Raw genomic sequence first — 19,146 nt, 5'->3', positions numbered from 1 at the left:
GGTGGGAGCGGGGAGCGGAGAAGACCGATATTTACTGGCGGGCAGATCCTGAAACTCTTTCTCACCGTCTGTTATGTAACCCGTGGCTGTTATTTACCCCCACAACCAGGCTGTCCCTCCTGGAAGAGGAGGTCTGGCGGCCCATTGATGTGTCGGAATAGTTGTGTGTGTCTTTTTCCGTTGGTTTGAGTGCTCGTCACCCCTGCAGGCGGTGGAAGCATGAAGGCTAGTCACGAAGACCTCCCAAATACGGGTTTGGGTTGAGAGAGTCGTTAGCTTGCAGTTTAGGACTTTATTTGTTTTGAGGGTCGAGGCTGATTACACGTACTTCTTTATTTCTAATCTTCGGGAAAGTGGAGAGCCTCAAAAATCTATAGTGGAAGGTAAGTGCAAATTGGAAAATGACTAGAAATCTCATTGTTATACACACACACACACACACACACAGTGCGGCCTTGACTTACGAGTGTCCCGACTAACGAGTTTTTTGAGATACCAGCTGTCTCTCGGCAGATTTTTTGCATTGAGTTGATAGAGTAATTTGAGTTAACGAGCTCCTTAACGAGCTCGGTCTCGGAACGAATTAAACTCGTAAGTCAAGCCCCACTGTGTGTATGTATGTATGTATGTGTATATGTATGTATATATATATATATATATATCCCTAGATATTGTGGATGTTAAAGACTGAAAATAACCTGGTGGTCTGAATGGGGAAAGGGAATGCAAAAGTCATCTTTTAAGTAGTTTGCTCTGTGGGTCTGAGAGACTAGTTATGGATTATTTCTTAGGTTTAAAAAGTGTACTTTTTGAACCTCTCTGACCGAGGTAAAATGTATTTGCAGACATAAATAACTGAATTGCCATGTTTGCACAATGAAATGTACGATTAACATAGGGATTTTATTAAGTATATGTTATGGAAGGACAGACTACATTAAAAACTTGGTTTTTCCCGCCATTGTGCCTCCATGGTTGAGCCTCGACCTATGAACCTGGAGGTCAGAGGTCACTGTTTTGATTCCTGGTCAGAGCACTTGTCTGGGTTTCGGCTCCATCCCCAGTAGGGGGTGTGCAGGAGGCAGCCGATCAGTGATTCTCTCTCATCATTGATGTTTCTATCTCTCCCTCTCCTTTCCTCTCTGAAATCAATTAAATATATATATATATATATAATATTTATTTTCTAAAAACTTGGTTTTGTAGCTCACTGGAAAACAGTTTTAAAAGAAGCATTATAAATTGCCAAAATGTAAGCTGATTGAAAATGTTGCCTTTAACTTAGAAGATAAGAACTAATATAGTATTAGCAAGTGTACTATAATTTCCCTTTTTAATTACTAATTTATGTTAATATGTCCCAGAGCCTAAACCAAAAATTCATCACTTGGTAAGGAGAGGTGGTTCATTAGATTTTGTTAGTTCTGAAGTGGAGTACTAAGGTATTTATCAATGCTCCAGATAAAAATTTTGACACTTGGTGTTTCATTGTATTTTTACTTTTTGCATGAATAATACTATCTCAGTCACAAAGAATATTTCTACTTCTAGTTGCAGTTCTGTAGTGTCAGTACCTGTGAACAAATCTGCTTTTATGTAGGGGTGTGTGTGTGTGTGTGTGTGTGTGTGTGTGTGTGTGTGTGTGTTTCTTATTATGTAATGAGCCTACTAGAGCTGATTTTTAATGGCCAGTAGGTGTCATTGTAGAATACAATAAAGTTGAATATCATTAGAAGTCTACTTTTCTGACACATTTCTGTATTGGAGCTGTTTATAAGGAATTTGAAACAATGGCTGTAAAGAAGTACAGTCATTTGCTCTAAATTGCACCTTGAAAGCTTGTTTTTAAATCCAACTCTCAAGCCATCTTCACATGCAATAGATTTAGTTTGTTTGTTTTTAATACCCAGTTTTGGCACCTTATAGTAGTTTATTAAGTTCTAGAATGATTAAAATTTTCAGCTTGACTGAGCTTTATAATAGAAAAACCCATGCTACATAAAAAAAAAACCACAGCCCTAGCTGGTTTGGCTCACTGGATAGAGCATCAGCCTGTGGACTAAAGGGTCCCAGGTTTGATCCCCGGTCAGGGCACATGCCCAGGTTTCGGTCTCAATCCCCGGTGGGGAGCGTGCAGGAGGCAGCTGATCAATAATTCTCTCTCATCATTGATGTTTCACTCTCTCCCTCTTCCTTAATCTCTGAAATAAAAAACAACAACAAAAAAACTCCACACAAAACACAAAAAAACTAGAATGATAAAATATGTGAGCAGAAAGTCTCCAAACAAGTTATTAGCTGCACAAAATAGTATTTTGTTGTTATTCTTTTAATGCAAGAACAGAGGAATTTTTTGTTTCAATGTCTGACTTCTTAGTTTCTTTTGATGTCCAAAATAGCTTCTTTTTACATTTTTGTCTGGTAAGTAGACTATATTCTTTTCTCAGGAAGATGAGTTGAACATTTGTCATTGTCTAAAATGTGATGCAGTGGATTTTGGAGGGAGCTGGCATAGAAAGCTCTGAAGGTTGCTTACAGCTGGTGTGAATACAGCCCCTTACCTGCAGAGCCTTCCACCGAGTTCTTGTCACTTTGTAGCTCGCCTCCTTTTGCCTGCTATTGATTCAGTGTTAAAAAAAGAATCAGACCTAATTCAGAAAATCTCCATGAGAGTGGACAGTTTTATATATATATACACACACACACAGAATAATCTAGGAGGTGTTTTTTTTAAAAGGCACATACATATTATATCATCTCCACTTTCCTTCAGAATCTTAGTGGTAGGGGGAATGTGAAGGAAGGTAGATATACATATTTTGAAGAAAAAAATTCCCCAGATATGGTTCACTGCTGGCTTCCACTTACAAATCATTGATCTAATTCAAGGCTCTCTTACTTGTGATATGAACCAGTAATCATAGTTTTTGCTTGAGAGAAAGGGCTGTCAAATCTACCAATATTTTTATAGCTCAATACATTTTCACCATTTAATGTCATAGCTGGGATAGACTTTCTAGCCAGGAGCTAAAGTTGCCAGAAATAAAAATTGTGCTGAATGTTTTGGTTTGGATTAGTTTTTACTTGGCACTTAGCTGCTTTCCATAAACCAAGGTAATTGCTTTCATGATTCAGACCTGTGTTAATTTGCACAGATATTTACTTATATCTTGTTCTCTCAATGTATCTGGAAGCTATCTAATTCTAGAATCAAACTACAGTTGGAAAATAAGAATTGTAAGTTTTCTTGATTAAAGGTCTTTTTGCAATATTGCTATGATACATTTAGCTTTTGCGTAAACACTCTATAATATATAGTAAAACTTGGAATTGTGAATGTGTTGATTTTGACACATCCTGTTTAGAAATTCCTGGTGCATCTTTGTGAATTCTAGACTTTCTGTTTGGGTATCTATTTGTCATGGAGACAAGTACTAGAAAAAGTAAATGAGTCAGCTTTAATTTTGGAGAAAGGAGTAAAAACTCAGTTATGTAATATATTAAGATGCGTGACTTTGATTAGTTATAGAATTACTGGAGGCCTGGTGCATGAAATTTGTGCACAGGTGTGGTCCCTAGGCCTGGCCGGCGATTGAAGTGCGCTCGTCTGGCATGGAAGGGCAGGTCCCAGCTGACCTCTGGGCCCTGGGCAGCACCTGGGCTCCCGGGCCCCCGCACACCCCCCTCTGCCTGAGTCATCAGGCCCCCGCTCAACTCCCTCAGCACCTGGGAGCTGGACTGTGGCCCTGCCCCCCACTGCTGCTGCTGGTCGCAGTCTGCAGGGTAATCGGTGGGGCATCGGGCCCTGCTTGCACCCACCTTGGCCGGTGCCGCCCATTCACCTGCTCCACCATCCCACCGTGGTCCTGCTCATCAGGGCCCATCGGGGCTGGCAGCGTTTCCACTGCTGCCTGCTGCCAGTGCCACGTCGCCGACGCCCGCCATGTTCCGCGCCACCCCCTGGTGGTCAGCGTACCTCATAGCATGCAGTCAAACTTCCAGTTGAGGGGACAATTTGCATATTAGGCTTTTATTATATAGGACTAGAGGCCCGGTGCACAAAAATTTGTGCACTAGGGGGGGAGAGGGGACCCCTCAGCCCGGCCTGTGCCCTCTTGCAGTCTGGGACCCCTCAGGAGATAATGACCTGCTGGCTTAGGCCCGCTCCCGGGTGGCAGAGGGCAGGCCCAATCCCTAGGTGCAGCCCCTGGTCGGGCTCAGAGCAGGGCCGATTGGGGAGTTGGGGCGCCGCTCCCTGTCATGCACAGAGCAGGGCGGATTGGGAGGTTTCGATGCCACCCCTAGTCACGCTCAGGGTAGGGCTGATTGGGGGTTTGGGGCACCACCCCCTGTCACACTCAAGGCAGGGTCGATAGGGAGGTTGCGGTGCCACCCCCTGTCACGCGCAGAGCAGGGCCGATCAGGGGATTGGGGCGCTGCCCCCTGTCACGCACAGAGCAGGGCCCATCAGGGGGGTTGGGGCTCCGTACCCTGTCATACACAGAGCTGCAGGACGATCAGGGGGTTGGGGAGCTCCCCCCTGTCACGCGCAGAGCAGGGCCCATCAGGGGGTTGAGGCGCTCCCCCCTGTCACAGAGCAGGGCCGATAGGGGAGTTGGGGCACCGCCCTCTGTCACCCACAGAGCAGGGCGGATCAGGGGGTTGGGGTGCCACACCCTGTCACACACAGAGCCGCAGGGCAATCAGGGGGTTGGGGGCTGATCCGGGGGTTGGGGTGCCTTCCCCTGTCACGAACAGAGCAGGGCGGATAGGGAGGTTGTGGCCCCGCCCCCTGTCACACACAGAGCCGCAGGGCGATCAGGGGGTTTTGTCGCTGCCCCCTGTCACGATGATCCTGGTGCTGGGAGGCCTCACGGCTCCGCTGATCCCGGTGCTGGGAGGCATATTACCCTTTTACTATATAGGATAGAGGCCTGGTGCACGGGTGGGGGCTGGCTGGTTTGCCCTGAAGGGTGTCCTGGATCAGGGTGGGGGTCCCCACTGGGGTGCCTGGCCAGCCTGGATGAGGGGATGATGGCTGTTTGCATCTGGTCACACCCCCTTCAGGGTGGGAGTCCCCACTGGGGTGCCTGGCCAGTCTGGGTGAGGGGCTGAGGGCCGTTTTCAGGCTGGCGGGTGACTGAAGCTCCCAACCTGTCCTTTTTTCCTTTTTTTTAAAATTCTGGGCCAGCTTTAGCTCTGAGGCTCGGCTCCAGCTATGAGGCCTCCGCTGCTGAAAGCAGGTTTCTGGCCTTTGTTTACCTTCTGTATTTGAAACAATGTTGCGGTCCGGCTGGCTGAAGCCTGGCTGACTAAAGCAGGTTTCTGGGGGTTTGTTTAGCTTCTATATTTGTTACAGTGTTTCTTAGAGTTGTAGCTCAGAGGCCGGCAAGGCAGGCGGGGAAGCTTGGCTTCCTCCATCACTGAAGCAAGCAAGCCTCATGTTCCGCTTCAAGCTGCCTGGCTGCTGGCCGCCATCTTGGCTGGTAGTTAATTTGCATATCTCCCTGATTAGCCAATGGGAAGGGTAGTGGCCGTATGGCTAATTACCATGTTTCTCTTTTATTAGATAGGATTATATATGATAGTTCTTTCTAGGTTTGAAATATAACTGCCAGAAAAGTAGTCATAAAAAAAAAAAGTAGTCATAAAATATGATAAATGGCACCAATTTATTGAATGGCAAAGCATCGGTTACAAAAGAGTTATTTTGGTCTATTTGTAAAACACTGAACTCCATGAAAATGTTAGAATCAAATTTACCACTGAACCCACTCATGCTTCCTGAGTCCCCTTTCTGTTGTCCCCCATTCTGGATTCTCCTCTGGAAAAGGCACTTCCTTTTGCCTTCAGTCCACTCTGCACCACCAATCACTGCATGGGTTCATCCACCTGGCTGAGTTCTCTTTTAATAAGATTTCCTTGTTAAGACATTTTAAAGAATAAGTTAAAGAAAAGCACATCTAATCTGATGAACAATAGATTAAAAAAAATAATTGAGGTGTTGTTTTTTTTAAAAAAATGTTTTCATTGCTTTTTAGAGAGAGAGGAAAGGAGAGGGATAGAGAGATAGAAACATCGATGAGAGAAAAACATCATCGATTGGCTGCCTCCTGCATTTCCCCTACTGGGGATTGAGCCTGAAACCCAGGCATGTGCCCTGACCGGGAATCGAATCATGTCCTCCTGGTTCATGGGATGGTGCTCACCCACTGAGCCACACCAGCTGGGCTACTTTATTCTTTATTGAATTTATTGGGGTGCAGATTTTCTATTTTTTCCTGATTTAATCTTGGTAAGTTTTGTGTTTCTGGGAATTTGATTATCCAATTTGTTGGTGTACAGTTGTTCACAATATTCTCTTTATAACCCTTTCTATTTATGTGGAATCAGTAGTAATGTCCCCTCTTTCATTTCTGATTTTAGGAATTTGTGTTTTCTCTTAAAGAACCAGTTTTGGGTTTTTAAATTTTGTCTATTGTTTTCTATTCTCTATTTCATTTATCTCTGCTGTAACCCTTATTATTTTCATCCTTCTGCTAGCCTTGGGTTTAGTTTATTCTTTTTCTAGTTCCTTAGGTTGTAAAGTTAGGTTGTTGATTTGAGAGCTTTCTTGTTTTTTAATGTAAGCATTTATAGCCATACATTTCCCCCTTAACACCACTTTAACAGCATCCCAGAGGTTTTGAAATACTGTGTTTTTGTTATTGTTTGGCTCTAAGTATTTTCTAATTTCCCTTGTGTGTGGTTTAATTTCCACAACCTTGCAAATTTCCCCAGTTTTCCTTCTTTTGATTTCTGTCTTCATCCCGTTGTTGTCATGGAAGATACTCTGTATAATACCTATCTTCTTAAATCTGTTGAGTCTTGATTTGTAGCCTACATATTGTCTATCTTGGAAAATAGCCCATGTGCACTTCAGAGGAATGTGTATGCTGTTTTTGTCTTTTTTTCTCTTAATTTTTGGTTATATTTTTGTCACTATGGATATTTAGTCATTTTTTTTTTATTGTGTGCCAGACTTTTTGTATGAAAGATTCAGAGACAACATTACCTTCCAGATAGGGTTCCCATTTCTTCCTGTGGCTCAAATCGGTGAAGGGGCTAATTACCTCCAATTAATCAGGGATTGAGCTGTTTTGAAGCTGTGTTAAAATTTAATAAGACTCAGTTTTCCTATCATTTGCCATGTTGGATTTTCTTGCTTTGTTTTTTTTTAAATTGAGAGCCTAGTTAGTATCTGTATCCTTAGAGACCCATCTCTACAGAGGTTCAAATCTGCTGCACTGCTTCAAACTGCCAGTTGCCTTGTGGTTCATAATTCCCAAGGCACTAAAAGATCGAGTCTCCTTGACATAAAGTGCCCCTTCCCAAAGGGTCACTAGCTACGAGTTTCTTGTATATCTTTTCGGAGATATTCTTGGTCCTTTTCAAGACTTTCCCTCACTGCTGAACATCTCATGAAGTAAAAATCTCATATAAGAGATTAAGTCAGCTGTTGTGGTTGGAGTAGAGAGGTCTTGACACATATGTAGTTTGAAAAACATTGAATTATAATGATAATGTAATTAAATTCCAAGAGATATTTATTGATGTATTTTTTGTATTTAAAATAACATTTTGTTAACATATTATAAAATGTTAATTTTCTTTTGGTGTTTTAGATTTAAAATGGTAATACAGATTTGAATCAAAGAGATAGAACATAATGTGATAAGCAACTATATGAAAAGAATTATCAATTTGTGAGAAAAGTATAACTTCAGCAATTTGAAAATGATTTTCTCCAATCAAAAACCTTTAACGTATTTTTGTGACAAAAATTCAAGTAATAGCATTTTCTGTGTTCTTTTTTAAAATGATAAAATTTTCAGTTCTGTGAAACTCATCATTAATACTTATTATTTAAGCTTGGTTTTATACTGCATAATAAAGTTTAATGATTGTTTGCGTGTGTGTGTGTGTGTGTGTGTGTGTGTATGGTATCACTGTACTATTGGATTAATAGAATTATTGTATGGAAATCTTAATTTTATAGATTATTCAAGTGAGGCTCCAGCTACAGAAAATTTAAATAGCCTACTCAAGGTTTTGCCGATAATGAATGAATATTTGAAACTAAAACTCAGACTTTCTTTCTAATTTTTTTAAAAATTAGGTTTGGTAATGGTACACCAGTAAATGTTAGTTACTATAGAAATTTTTGAGTCTCTAATTATTTCTTAAATTAGGTAAACTATATTATAACTGTCTTACCAAAATTGTTCTTACCTCTTTATATTACATTCTTCTCAATATTTTACAGTTTTCTATTTTCATTTTTTTATAGAGTTGGAAAATATTTAAGTCTCAACAAATGAATTCCACACTTGAACTCTGCCGCATTCCTGTGCCACCTCCTCCTTTAGAAAACTGATCTTAGAGGTAAAAATTAGAGAATTTAACTTTTTAAAGGATAAAGAGAATTTCCCATACAGTTAGACATATTAGACTTTTTGGTAATCCTTGGTGGATAGCTTCTATTTATTAGGCAATTTTACCTAGGAGACTTGAAAGAATCACATCTTAATGTCTTTGAAATTTACTTTTAAAAGTGTTTTCTATTTAATAGTTCTGTCTTTTAGCTTTTTTGTTGTCTAACCTTTACAGTTACTGACCTATCAAATTTACTTAGTATAACTGTATTATTTAACTACATCTAGATCAGTGCTGTCCAATAGAATTTCTATGATGATGTCTGTGTTCTATATCTGTGCTGTCCAGTATGGAAGACACAAGCCACATTTAGCTACTAAGTACTAAATAGTGCAACTAAGGAATTGAATCTTTAAATTTTATTTTATTTTAATAGCCACTTGTAGCTAGTGGCTACTGTATTGGATAGTATAGCTCTAGGTTTTTCCTTAGGGAACTTGGTATTTACAATAACAGCACATTTTACATGCTTAAGTTTCAGACTTAATCTAAACAGCCTGAAAATTTGCTGTAGCAAAACTCATTTTTTACTATCTCATATGTTGTCCTAATACTTGTGTAGCTTTGTTTATCTAATAATTTTGGTCCATCAGAAGCCCTTAAGAGCAGTTATCATAGTTAGTCTTGCTTACTGATATGTTAACTGATTTAATCTTTAAAAAAAGACAGCGTGGCTGGTGTAGCTTAATGGTTGAGCATTGACTTATGAACCAGGCGGTCACAGTTCAATTCCTGGGTTTCAGGCTCTATCTCCAGTAGGGGATGTGCAGGAGGCACCCAATCAATAGTTCTCTATCTCATTGATGTTTCTATCTCTCTCTTCCTTTCCCTTCCTCTCTGAAAGCAATAAAAATATATTAAAATAAATAAAACTTCTTTCTTTAAAAAATTTTAGTTTGAGTTCTGTTCTAAAACTAAGCCTTCTTATCTAAAATATATACTAGATGAATGTCTCCTTTAGTGAAAGGCACTCATTATTTACTTTTGGTAGTTTCTGTAAGTAGTAATGCTATCCTCAACTCAGTGCTTTTTTTCTTTCAGAGATAAGAGTAACAGAAGGTAGAGGAAGATGCTGGGATCTGAACGTGGTGTTGTAGAAGAATGGTTATCAGAATTCAAGGTAAATTGGATTAGGAATAAGAATATGTCATAATGATTCTATATGTCAGTAATTCAAGCAGTAAAAATCTGTTCTTTGGAGAAACTGAAATATGATATGAAGTGGTGCAAAATATGAAATAATGTTTCTGTAATTGCAACTCTCTAAAAGGCACTGATGTGAATAATGGCTAGAAGATAATATGTAAAAATGAAAATAGTTTGTTAGGATTGATGAGGGGATATATAAATTTTAAAATATTCCACTCAAAGAGGGGAAACCTTTTTAATAAGGCATAGAAATAGGATTTTTGCCTTATGTTTTATTTCCTGTAATTTAAAATCATTCATTGATTTGAGTGAAAACTATAATTACTAACATTATGGAAATAAGTGTTTTATAAACATAAAATGCAAGAATTAAAATCTATCTAAACTGCTTGGCCAGTGTGGCTCAGGAACCAAGAGATCACTGGTTCGATTCCCGATCAGGGCACATGCCTAGGTTGCAAGCTTGATCTCCAGTAAGGGGTGTGCAGGAGGAAGCCGATAGATGTTTCTATTTCTCTACTTCCCTCCCTTCCTTTCTCTCTAAACAATAAAAACATATTAAAATATATCCTTAACTACTTTTTTAGACTAGATTAGTTTAAGATGACCCATTTCAGCAAATCTTGGTTATAATATGTGATTTCTAATCACTTTTATGATTTAACTAGTGGCCTAGTGCATGAAATTCATGCACATTAAAAGGGGATTAATTAAGCAGTGGTTCTCAACCTTCCTAATGCCACAACCCTTTAATACAGTTCCTCATGTTGTGGTGACCCCCAACCATAAAATTATTTTCGTTGCTACTTCATTACTGTAATTTTGCTACTGTTATGAATTGTAATGTAAATATCTGATATGCAGGCTGTATTTTCATTGTTCTCGACCCACAGGTTGAGAACCGCTGAATTAGAGGAAATATTTTAATATTGCTATTTGCCCTTTCTCTATAATAGAAGTGTCAGAGATGAAAGAAAATTAGTAAAATGTACATGAAAATCTTCCTCCAGTCAGAGTCTGGGGCATGCCACAGGAACCAGAGTCAAGTCCCTGCCCACCCATGTGCGCCTCGAAATCACGCAAGACCCAGACCCAGCCGGCCCCACCCCCATTGGGCTAGATCCAGATCTGGCCGGTCCCACCCTTGTCAAGCCCTGCTGGGCGGGGTTGCAGCCTCAGGTCCCCTGGCCCAGTGCCAGGTGGAGGGCATGGCCTGGCACTGGGCCGGCACCAGGGCGGGGGGCGCACCTTGAGATCCCCCCATCAATCCCGCCAGGCGGGGTCATGGTCTGAGGTCCCCTGTGAAGCCCCGCCAGGCGGGGGACATGGCCTCAGTTCCCCTGGCCCCAGGGAGGGGTTGTGGCCTCAGGTCCCCTGGCCCAGTGCCGGGGTCGTGGCCTGAGGTCCCCTGTCAAGCCCTACTGGGCGAGGGGTGCGTTCTGAGGTCCCCCGTCAAGCCACGCTGGGTGGGAGGAGTGGCCTGAGGTCCCCTGACCTGGCGCCGGGACGGGGGGCACAGCCTGAGGTCCCCCGTCAAGCCTTGCCGGGTGAGGGGCGCGGCCTGAGGTCCCCTGTCAAGCCCAACAGGGGAGGGGAACTGGGCGGGGGGGCGCAGCCTCAGGTCCCTGCTGATTGCTCGTTAAGGCTTGTTACAGGAACTCAGCCTCCGCTGTGGGCGCAACAATCTTGTGTTATGGAAACAACACCCCGCCCCCTGCTGTGGGCACTGCCGTCTTTGTGGCGGAATGACGGTCAATTTGCATGTTCCCTCTTTATTATATAGGATGGTTAGAATTATACAGGGTGGGGCAAAAGTTGTTTTTACAGTTGTAATGAAAATAAATAATACAATCATTAATTAATAATACAAGAATAAAAAAAATAAAAAAATAAAAATAAATAAAAAAGCCGAAACCGGTTTGGCTCAGTGAATAGAGCGTCGGCCTGCAGACTGAAGGGTCCCAGGTTCAATTCCGGTCAAGGGCATGTACCTGGGTTGCGGGCACATCCCCAGTGGGAGATGTGCAGGAGGCAGCTGATTGATGTTTCTAACTCTCTATCTCTCTCCCTTTCTCTCTGTAAAAAATCAATAAAATATATTTAAAAATAATAATAATACAAGAATAAACTGTGTTTTGAGTACTCACAACTGTAAACCTTCTTTTGCCTCACCCTGTATATAACTGTTTTATTAACATTCATGGTTAGTTCTTATATTAATTTCTTTTCTTAATTGACTCAAATATTTTCAAGAGGAGCTCCTTTAAAATAAAGTTTCTGACTTCCCAAATATTAAGTTCACTTTTGTTTTCCTTTAATTTTTTTTTTTTTAGGCATTACCTGACACTCAGATCACCAATTATGCAGCAACTTTACACCGGAAAAAAACATTGGTACCAGCCCTCTACAAAGTTATTCAAGATTCAAATAATGAGGTAGGAGAGTTTATATGAAAAATAATTTCAACATAATAAAATTAAATATGTGTACTAAAGCACACATATTTAAGTTTTGTAGTTTTCCCTACTCTTTTTTTTTTTTTTTTTAATTCTTCTTAGAGACTGGAAAACTTTTTCTGCTATTTTTCATTCTGATAGTTGCTTTGGCTTTCCTCATGCTCTCTCTCTCCATATTTTTAAATGTTTTGATCAAATTGGTTACTGCTGAGGACAGTATATTTTGATTCTTCATTTGAGTGACCATTGTTTTTGCAGATTATTTATTTAATTTGAAACTTTCCTTTGCTTCCTTTTCTGGAATGTTTCCTTTTCTGGAAGCCAAATTTTAACCATACACAGATTGAGATTTATTTATTTTATTTTAAGTATTCTTCGCAGTTATTTTATTGACAATATAGAACTATGTATAATCACCCTAATCAGTGAACTTAGACTGGTAACATAAAATGATACTGCTAGTAAATTTAGTTTGAAAATTATCAGAGAAAGCACTTTTTAGCCTACATAGTCAAGATTAATAAACTTAGAATTAGAGTTTTCTTTTATTCAGTTTGTCATAAAAGGAAAAAAATTCAGCTATTGAATCTATTTGTTAATTTATGCAAAATACACACATTATCTTTTCATTAACACAATAGTTATGACATACAGTTTTATCACCACGGGACTCATGTATGTTTTGAAGTGAAAATGAAAGGAACACACAGGAAAGTAGCTTCTTATCTTCCCAGATACAGCCTCCACGAGTGCCTCTGCTGTGTACTGGAGTGAGTTTGAAGAAGTTCAGGTAATCATCTCCTAACCAGCAGCTTAACTAAAGTGCATCTTCATTTTTGTCCAATCACTAAAAGCTTGCTTATTGACCTCTTTCTTTCCTATCTCCTAAACTTGGATTGGCTCTCAGTTAGACTTGCATCTGTTACCTTGTATAGCAGCAGGTACAGGATTCATTTGCTTCTTTTTCTCTTGCTGTGTATTTATGAATGTTTTATAACTTCAGGTGTGGTAATGTACATATATGCATATCCTTGGTCAGGCATTTTCAAAATTCTGTTTGAATAATGAATGTGTGTATTCCCCACCCTCTGTTTTGCACTGTCTTAACATTTAAGCTTTGCTTATTAAAATTTGTTTTATGCTTTCTCTTTAGATTGTAAGCTCTTCATGGGCAGTAGTCATATATTCTATATTTGTTACTTCATAGAATCTAGTATTTTATCATGTACATAATGAACACTTAATAAATATTAATTAGAAGAACAGTGAAATACAAAATGAGATTCTAAAATGCTGTCCTTTTTATTGGGACTCCATTCTCTGGTTAGAGCACTGTCCCCTATACCAAATAGGTGGCGGGCTTGATTCCTGGTCAGGGCACATGCCTAGGTTTGGGGTTTGATTCCTGGTAGGGGCTCAGATGGGAGGTAACTGGTCAATGTTTTTTTTCTCTCTCTCTCTCTCTCTCTCCCTCTTTCTCCCCCCCCCTTCCTCTCTCTAAATTTTAGAGTCTAAACCAAAATCAATAAAATCACATCCTCAGGTGAGGATTAAAAAGAAAAAAAGTATCAGTTTCCTTGATTCAGTTATAGGTGGAAGCTATGACATTAAAAAAAGTTATTCATGCCCTAACCGGTTTGGCTCAGCGGATAGAGCGTCGGCCTGTGGACTGAAGGGTCCGGGGTTCGATTCCAGTCAAGGGCATGTACCTGGGTTGCGGGCACATCCCCAGTGGGGTGCGTGCAAGAGGCAGCTAAATCGATGTTTCTCTCTCATCGATGTTTCTAACTCTGTATCCCTCTCCCTCTCCCTTCCTCTCTGTAAAAAATCAATAAAATATATATTTTTTAAAAAGTTATTCATATTATTTTATATTGTAATACTTCAAACTATTAACGTGTCAGACTTTGTCATGGCTAGAAATGGGAAAATTATAACTTTAGAGATTTAAGATCAAGGCCCAGCTGTCAGCTTAATCAACCAGTTGACAGAGCAGGTCTGTCCATTCTTTTCTCCTGTCAGGTCATAAGGTTCTAACTATGTGTTCATACTTAAGAAAAACAGAACAGTAAGCTCTGTAGAATCATTAATATATACAACATTAATCTCTACACCAACATATTGCTTTACTTTTCTCATTTCCCTCCTTCCAGATACCTTAGTCACTCTTGCGGTTCTTCTACTTCACGGAGACCTCCATCTTTCTGCACTTTAAATCCAAAACTAAAAATCTCTTATAGTCTTACTTCTTGGTACACTGTTTAACTGTTCATTTTACACTTCTTTTCTCATATTCTTACCCTCCTTACTCCATATTTTCAGCTTGCTTTTTATGTCATTAAAAAAGAATAGGAAAGTAGTTGGGAGCTCTCTTATTTTCCCATTCAAATATACCAGCATCTCTGCCCATCTTCTCCTGCCTTTTCTGCTATTCAGTAGATGAAGTATCCTAGTGCATCAAAGGTCATCTCTTTCACTTAGGCCTGGATCCCATCTTCCCTAGCCATCTCAAAGATTGCTCCTTTTAATGATCTCTTCTCTTTCCTGATGAACGGAGTATGGCAAAGAAAGAATCATATTCTATTTTTTAAAAACCTTATTTGACTAGCTTCTTTATTACCTACCCCATTTTGTTGTCTCTTTTCACAGATGAACCTTAACTATAACTTCTTTATATTTGACCCCTTTTCCTCACCTCACATTCTCTCTTTAACCCAAATTGGGCTTCAGTGTCCATTATTCCAGCCAGATTGTCTCAGTGTGTTCATCAGAGAGCATGTCTCTTAGTAACTATTTTATCAAACTGTTAGCTAAATTTGGGGAATGTGTCAGTTATTCTTAAGCTTTATTTTTTTTAACCAGAAGAAAATGACTTTTAACACCTTTTGATGTGGGTGATAGTTTCATTTAGGAAAGGTCAGAGTCATGTATAATACTGAGAAACTGAGAACACAATGGCCTAATACATATACTTGGAATTAAAGATTTTTAACAGATAGCATTGGCAAGTTTTTAACAGTCTTATTTTGCAGTGGTATCTGATTAAAAGTTACTGGATTTCCAGCCACTCTTCCTCCGACTTTAAAAAAAAACCAGAATAATAATTTCCCTTAGTCTGTATTTCTTTGTAATGCTTAATTAAAATATAGTCTCCTCATGTAGTTTTTGCTACTGAGGAAGGAAGTTAAGATCTTTCTAAAATAAATCATAATATTGTTCCATGGACAATAACATTTAGAGAAGGTAATTTTAGGATCTTTACTAAGGAGGAAAGTAGATTTAAAAGATGTCTATGTAATAAAAGCCTAAGCGACCGTTATGGCGGAATCACCAGAACGACCAGTTGCTGTGGTGTGCACTGACCACCAGGGGCAGACGCTCAACACAGGAGCTCCCCCCTGGTGGTCAGTGTGCTCCCACAGGGGGAGCAGCCACTCAATCAGAAGCCAGGCTTGCCTCTCCTGCCTCTGCGGCAGCGCTAAGAAGCAGCGAGCCAAGCGGTAAGGAGTGCGAAGGTGGGCGGTAAGGAGCAAGAGACCCTGGATTGCGAGAAGGATGTCCAGCTGCTGGCTTAGGCCGACACTTAGCATATTAGGCTTTTATTATATAGGATATTTAGGGAGTATTTAAGATCTTGCTCCCCAGCATATGTCATCAGTTTGGTTCAAATAAACTTATAAAAATAAAAACCTTGTGTGTGTGTGTGTGTGTGTGTGTGTGTGTGTAATAAATTTATAAGAGCAACAATCTTTAATTTCCCGAAAGACCTAAATATTATTGTTAGCATTTTTAAAAGATGCCAACAATTGACTATTTTCAAAAGTATTGGCACTATGTGGAATATACTATTTGTAATTAAGCAACTCACACCTCCTACTCCATCTTTGCTGTAATATAAGGAATGTGGTATAATGGGAACATCAACCTGGTGTCAGAAGACCTGAATTCTAGAGTCTTCCTACACCACTAAATTCTGTGTCCTGGGCAAATTGTTTGATCTAGACTTCAGTATAAGGAGAAAGTTGGAATGGTTTTTAAGACTTCGAATACAATGATAGTGATTTCACATAAAGGGCTTACTAGACTAGGATGTGTGTGTATAAATTTTTTTAGCTTTAGTTGTTCCTTAAGAGCTAAGTTTAACTCATCTAAATATGTTATGTGTACAATCAACATAGGATAAGTTGACTTTTAATTTACATTGTGAAAATAGTGGCTTTATTCTAGAATGTTTGATTAAACTAGTGTTAAGTTTTAAACAGTATAGTTTCCTGTCAGTGTTTGTCTGCATTTTAAAATCATAGTTTTTGTTTAGTCTGCAGTTATTCCAAAGAAAACATTCTAAATTGGCAGTACATGCTTAGGGAAAAGGGGAAGATTTATTTAAACTGCTCATTTTCTTCAGTTTTCAAGGTCATAAAGTTCCTTGTAAGTCAGATTGTGTGATATCTTATAAAGAATTATCCAATTAAATATTGGAAAAGCTATTTCTGTAGAATTTCCTCCTTTTCAAAATATTTCAAATAAATATAATTAATAGAATTTATCAGTCTCGTATTAGCTAGCATTAATTTAAAATATTAGCATTTTGGATGTCCAAATATTACATATTGCAAAATCCCTTTCTCTACTGAGTGGTATATAATTTATTTAAATCATAGTCTTAAATTAATATTTAACTTTCAGCAAGATCATTTGAGATTATTTTCTTTCAATAGAAACTTTTTTAAAATGGAGGATACTAAGAGTTGTTAAGAACAGAAAAGGAAACTTGTTAAATATAAGTTGGTACATTGGTTAAAGAACTAAATCAGTGGTTCTTAACCTTCTGGCTCTTTAAATACAGTTCCTCATGTTGTGACCCAACCATAAAATTATTTTCGTTGCTACTTCATAACTGTAATGTTGTACTGTTATGAATCGTAATGTAAATATCTGATATGCAGGATGGTCTTAAGCGACCCCTGTGAAAGGGTTGTTCGACCGCCAAAGGAGTCGCGACCCACAGGTTGAGAACCACTGAACTAAATTAAGTAGTACAGTGAATTAAAAGTTATGTTGACATTACAGGGCCACAAAGTACTACTTATAGTTAGTATATTGGTCAGTTTAATATGTAATCTCTCTACATAGAGATTAAAATTTTGGTTGCATTGATTCAAAATATGCAAGAATTATGTTAAGAATTTAGTTTAAAAATAAGATATAAGTATACGTGCCTTTAAAAAAATCAGTTATATCCAAAATAATGGAAATAACTAATGCACTTTATTTTCCTTTTAGCTCCTGGAACCTGTCTGCCACCAGCTGTTTGAGCTCTATCGTAGCTCTGAAGTTCGACTTAAGAGGTTCACGCTGCAGTTCTTGCCAGAATTGATGTGGGTTTATTTACGGCTTACAGTTAGCCGAGACAGACAGAGTAATGGTTGCATTGAAGCACTTCTGTTAGGAATTTATAACTTGGTAAGTTGAAAGTGATAGTTTGGGAAATTTTAAGTATTTTTTAAAGTCCTCTTGAAATTATACTTAAAGAATATTTAGAAGAAAATTGAAATGTCTGTTGAAAAATTTGAGTTAATTAAATTGAGCACAAGGGAAACTAAAAAAAAAAAAAAAATCCCATTTACCATTGCAACAACAACAAAAAGATACTTAGGAATAAACTTAACCAAGGAGGTAAAAGACCTGGATTAGGAAAACTATAGGACATTGAAAAAGAAATAGAGGAAGACAAACAAATGGAAATGTATACCATGTTCATGGATTGGAAGCATTAATGTCATTAAAATGTCTATACTACCCAAGTAATCTATAAATTCAACACAATCCCTATTAAATACCAACAGCATACTTCACATAACTAGAAAAAAATACTCCAAAAATTTATATGGAACCATAAAAAGACCCCAAATAGCTGCAGAATCTTGAGCAAGAACAAAGTTGGATATCAAACTTTGCTACGAAGTCATTATCAGTAAAACAACCTGGTACTGGCAGAAGAATAGGCATATAGACAATGGATTGTAACAGAGACCCCAGAAATTGACCCACACCATTATGGTCAATTAATATATGACCAAGGAGGCAAGATCATACAAAGGAGTAAAGACAGTCTTTTCAACAAATGGTGTTGGGAGAACTGGAGAGATACATGCAAAAAGATGAAACTAGACCACCAACTTACACCATACATAAGAATAAACTCAAAATGGATAAAAGAGTTAAATGTAAGGCATGAAACCATAAAAATCTTAGGAGAAAACAGGCAGTAGTGGAATTTTTGCCAATATATCTCCTAGGGCAAAGGAAACTAAGAAAATAAGCAAATGGGACTACATCAAAATAAAAAGCTTCTGCACAGCAAAAGAACTCACCATCAAAACGAAAAGGGAACCCACTATATGGGAGACCATATTTGCTAATGATACATATGATAAGGGGTTAATATTCAAAATATATAAAGTACTCATACAACGCAACAAAAATAATCCAATTAAAAAAATGGGCAGAAGACCTGAATAGACATTTCTCCAAAGAGGACATACAAATGACCAAGAGACATGAAAATATGCTCAAAGTCACTAATCATCAGAGAAATGCAAATTTAAATGACAATGAGATATCACCTCACACCTGTCAGAATGGCTATCATCAAAAAATCAACAAGTGTTGGCGAGGATGCGGAGAAAAGGAAACACCAGTTCACTGCACCTCACAATAAATAATATTCTTGTGAACCAGTGCTTGCTGCTCTAAGTATTACCCCTTCAAAAATCATTAGAAAACATTTGCATCACTAGAACATATATCTGAAGGATGGTGCATGCATGGCCTTTGGAGCCACTTATATTTTGTTTAAAACCAGGCCTTGCCACTTGTTGGCTGCTTTAAATTTGGGCAAGTTACTTAATATCTTGACTTCAGTTGCCTCATCTGTAAAACAGAAATAGAACAGTATTATAGGATTAAAAACAAGTAGAAAAACCCAGCATGGTGCCTGTGGTGTTTTAATTATTATGATTATTAGCTGTATCATAACTGAAGATGAGTTTTTAAAATGAAAAGC

At 38.8% G+C, this 19,146-nt stretch overlaps 1 protein-coding gene across 5 annotated transcripts in view; it reads left to right on the top strand.

The window, feature by feature from the left end:
- The window catches only part of FAM126B (family with sequence similarity 126 member B), a 42,930-nt gene that overhangs the window by 483 nt on the left and 23,301 nt on the right, over positions 1-19,146 (top strand). For 3 of the 5 annotated variants that reach the window (XM_006082397.3, XM_006082398.3, XM_014461374.2), the window contains exons 2-5: positions 8,330-8,424; positions 9,517-9,595; positions 11,958-12,059; positions 17,364-17,543. In XM_006082397.3, the coding sequence (XP_006082459.1) occupies positions 9,545-9,595; positions 11,958-12,059; positions 17,364-17,543 (333 nt within the window). In that variant the 5' untranslated portion in view covers positions 8,330-8,424; positions 9,517-9,544. Of the gene's footprint in view, positions 1-8,329; positions 8,425-9,516; positions 9,596-11,957; positions 12,060-12,721; positions 12,871-17,363; positions 17,544-19,146 lie in introns of those variants that run through there. The other 2 variants (XM_006082399.3, XM_023760100.1) reach the window with 2 other exon arrangements.

This window comes from Myotis lucifugus, unplaced genomic scaffold (genome assembly GCF_000147115.1).
Source record: "Myotis lucifugus unplaced genomic scaffold, Myoluc2.0 scaffold_3, whole genome shotgun sequence".
Classification (NCBI taxonomy): Eukaryota; Metazoa; Chordata; class Mammalia; order Chiroptera; family Vespertilionidae; genus Myotis; species Myotis lucifugus.
The sequence above is the reverse complement of the archived record's forward strand: the minus strand, read 5'-3'. Positions and strand labels throughout refer to the sequence as shown.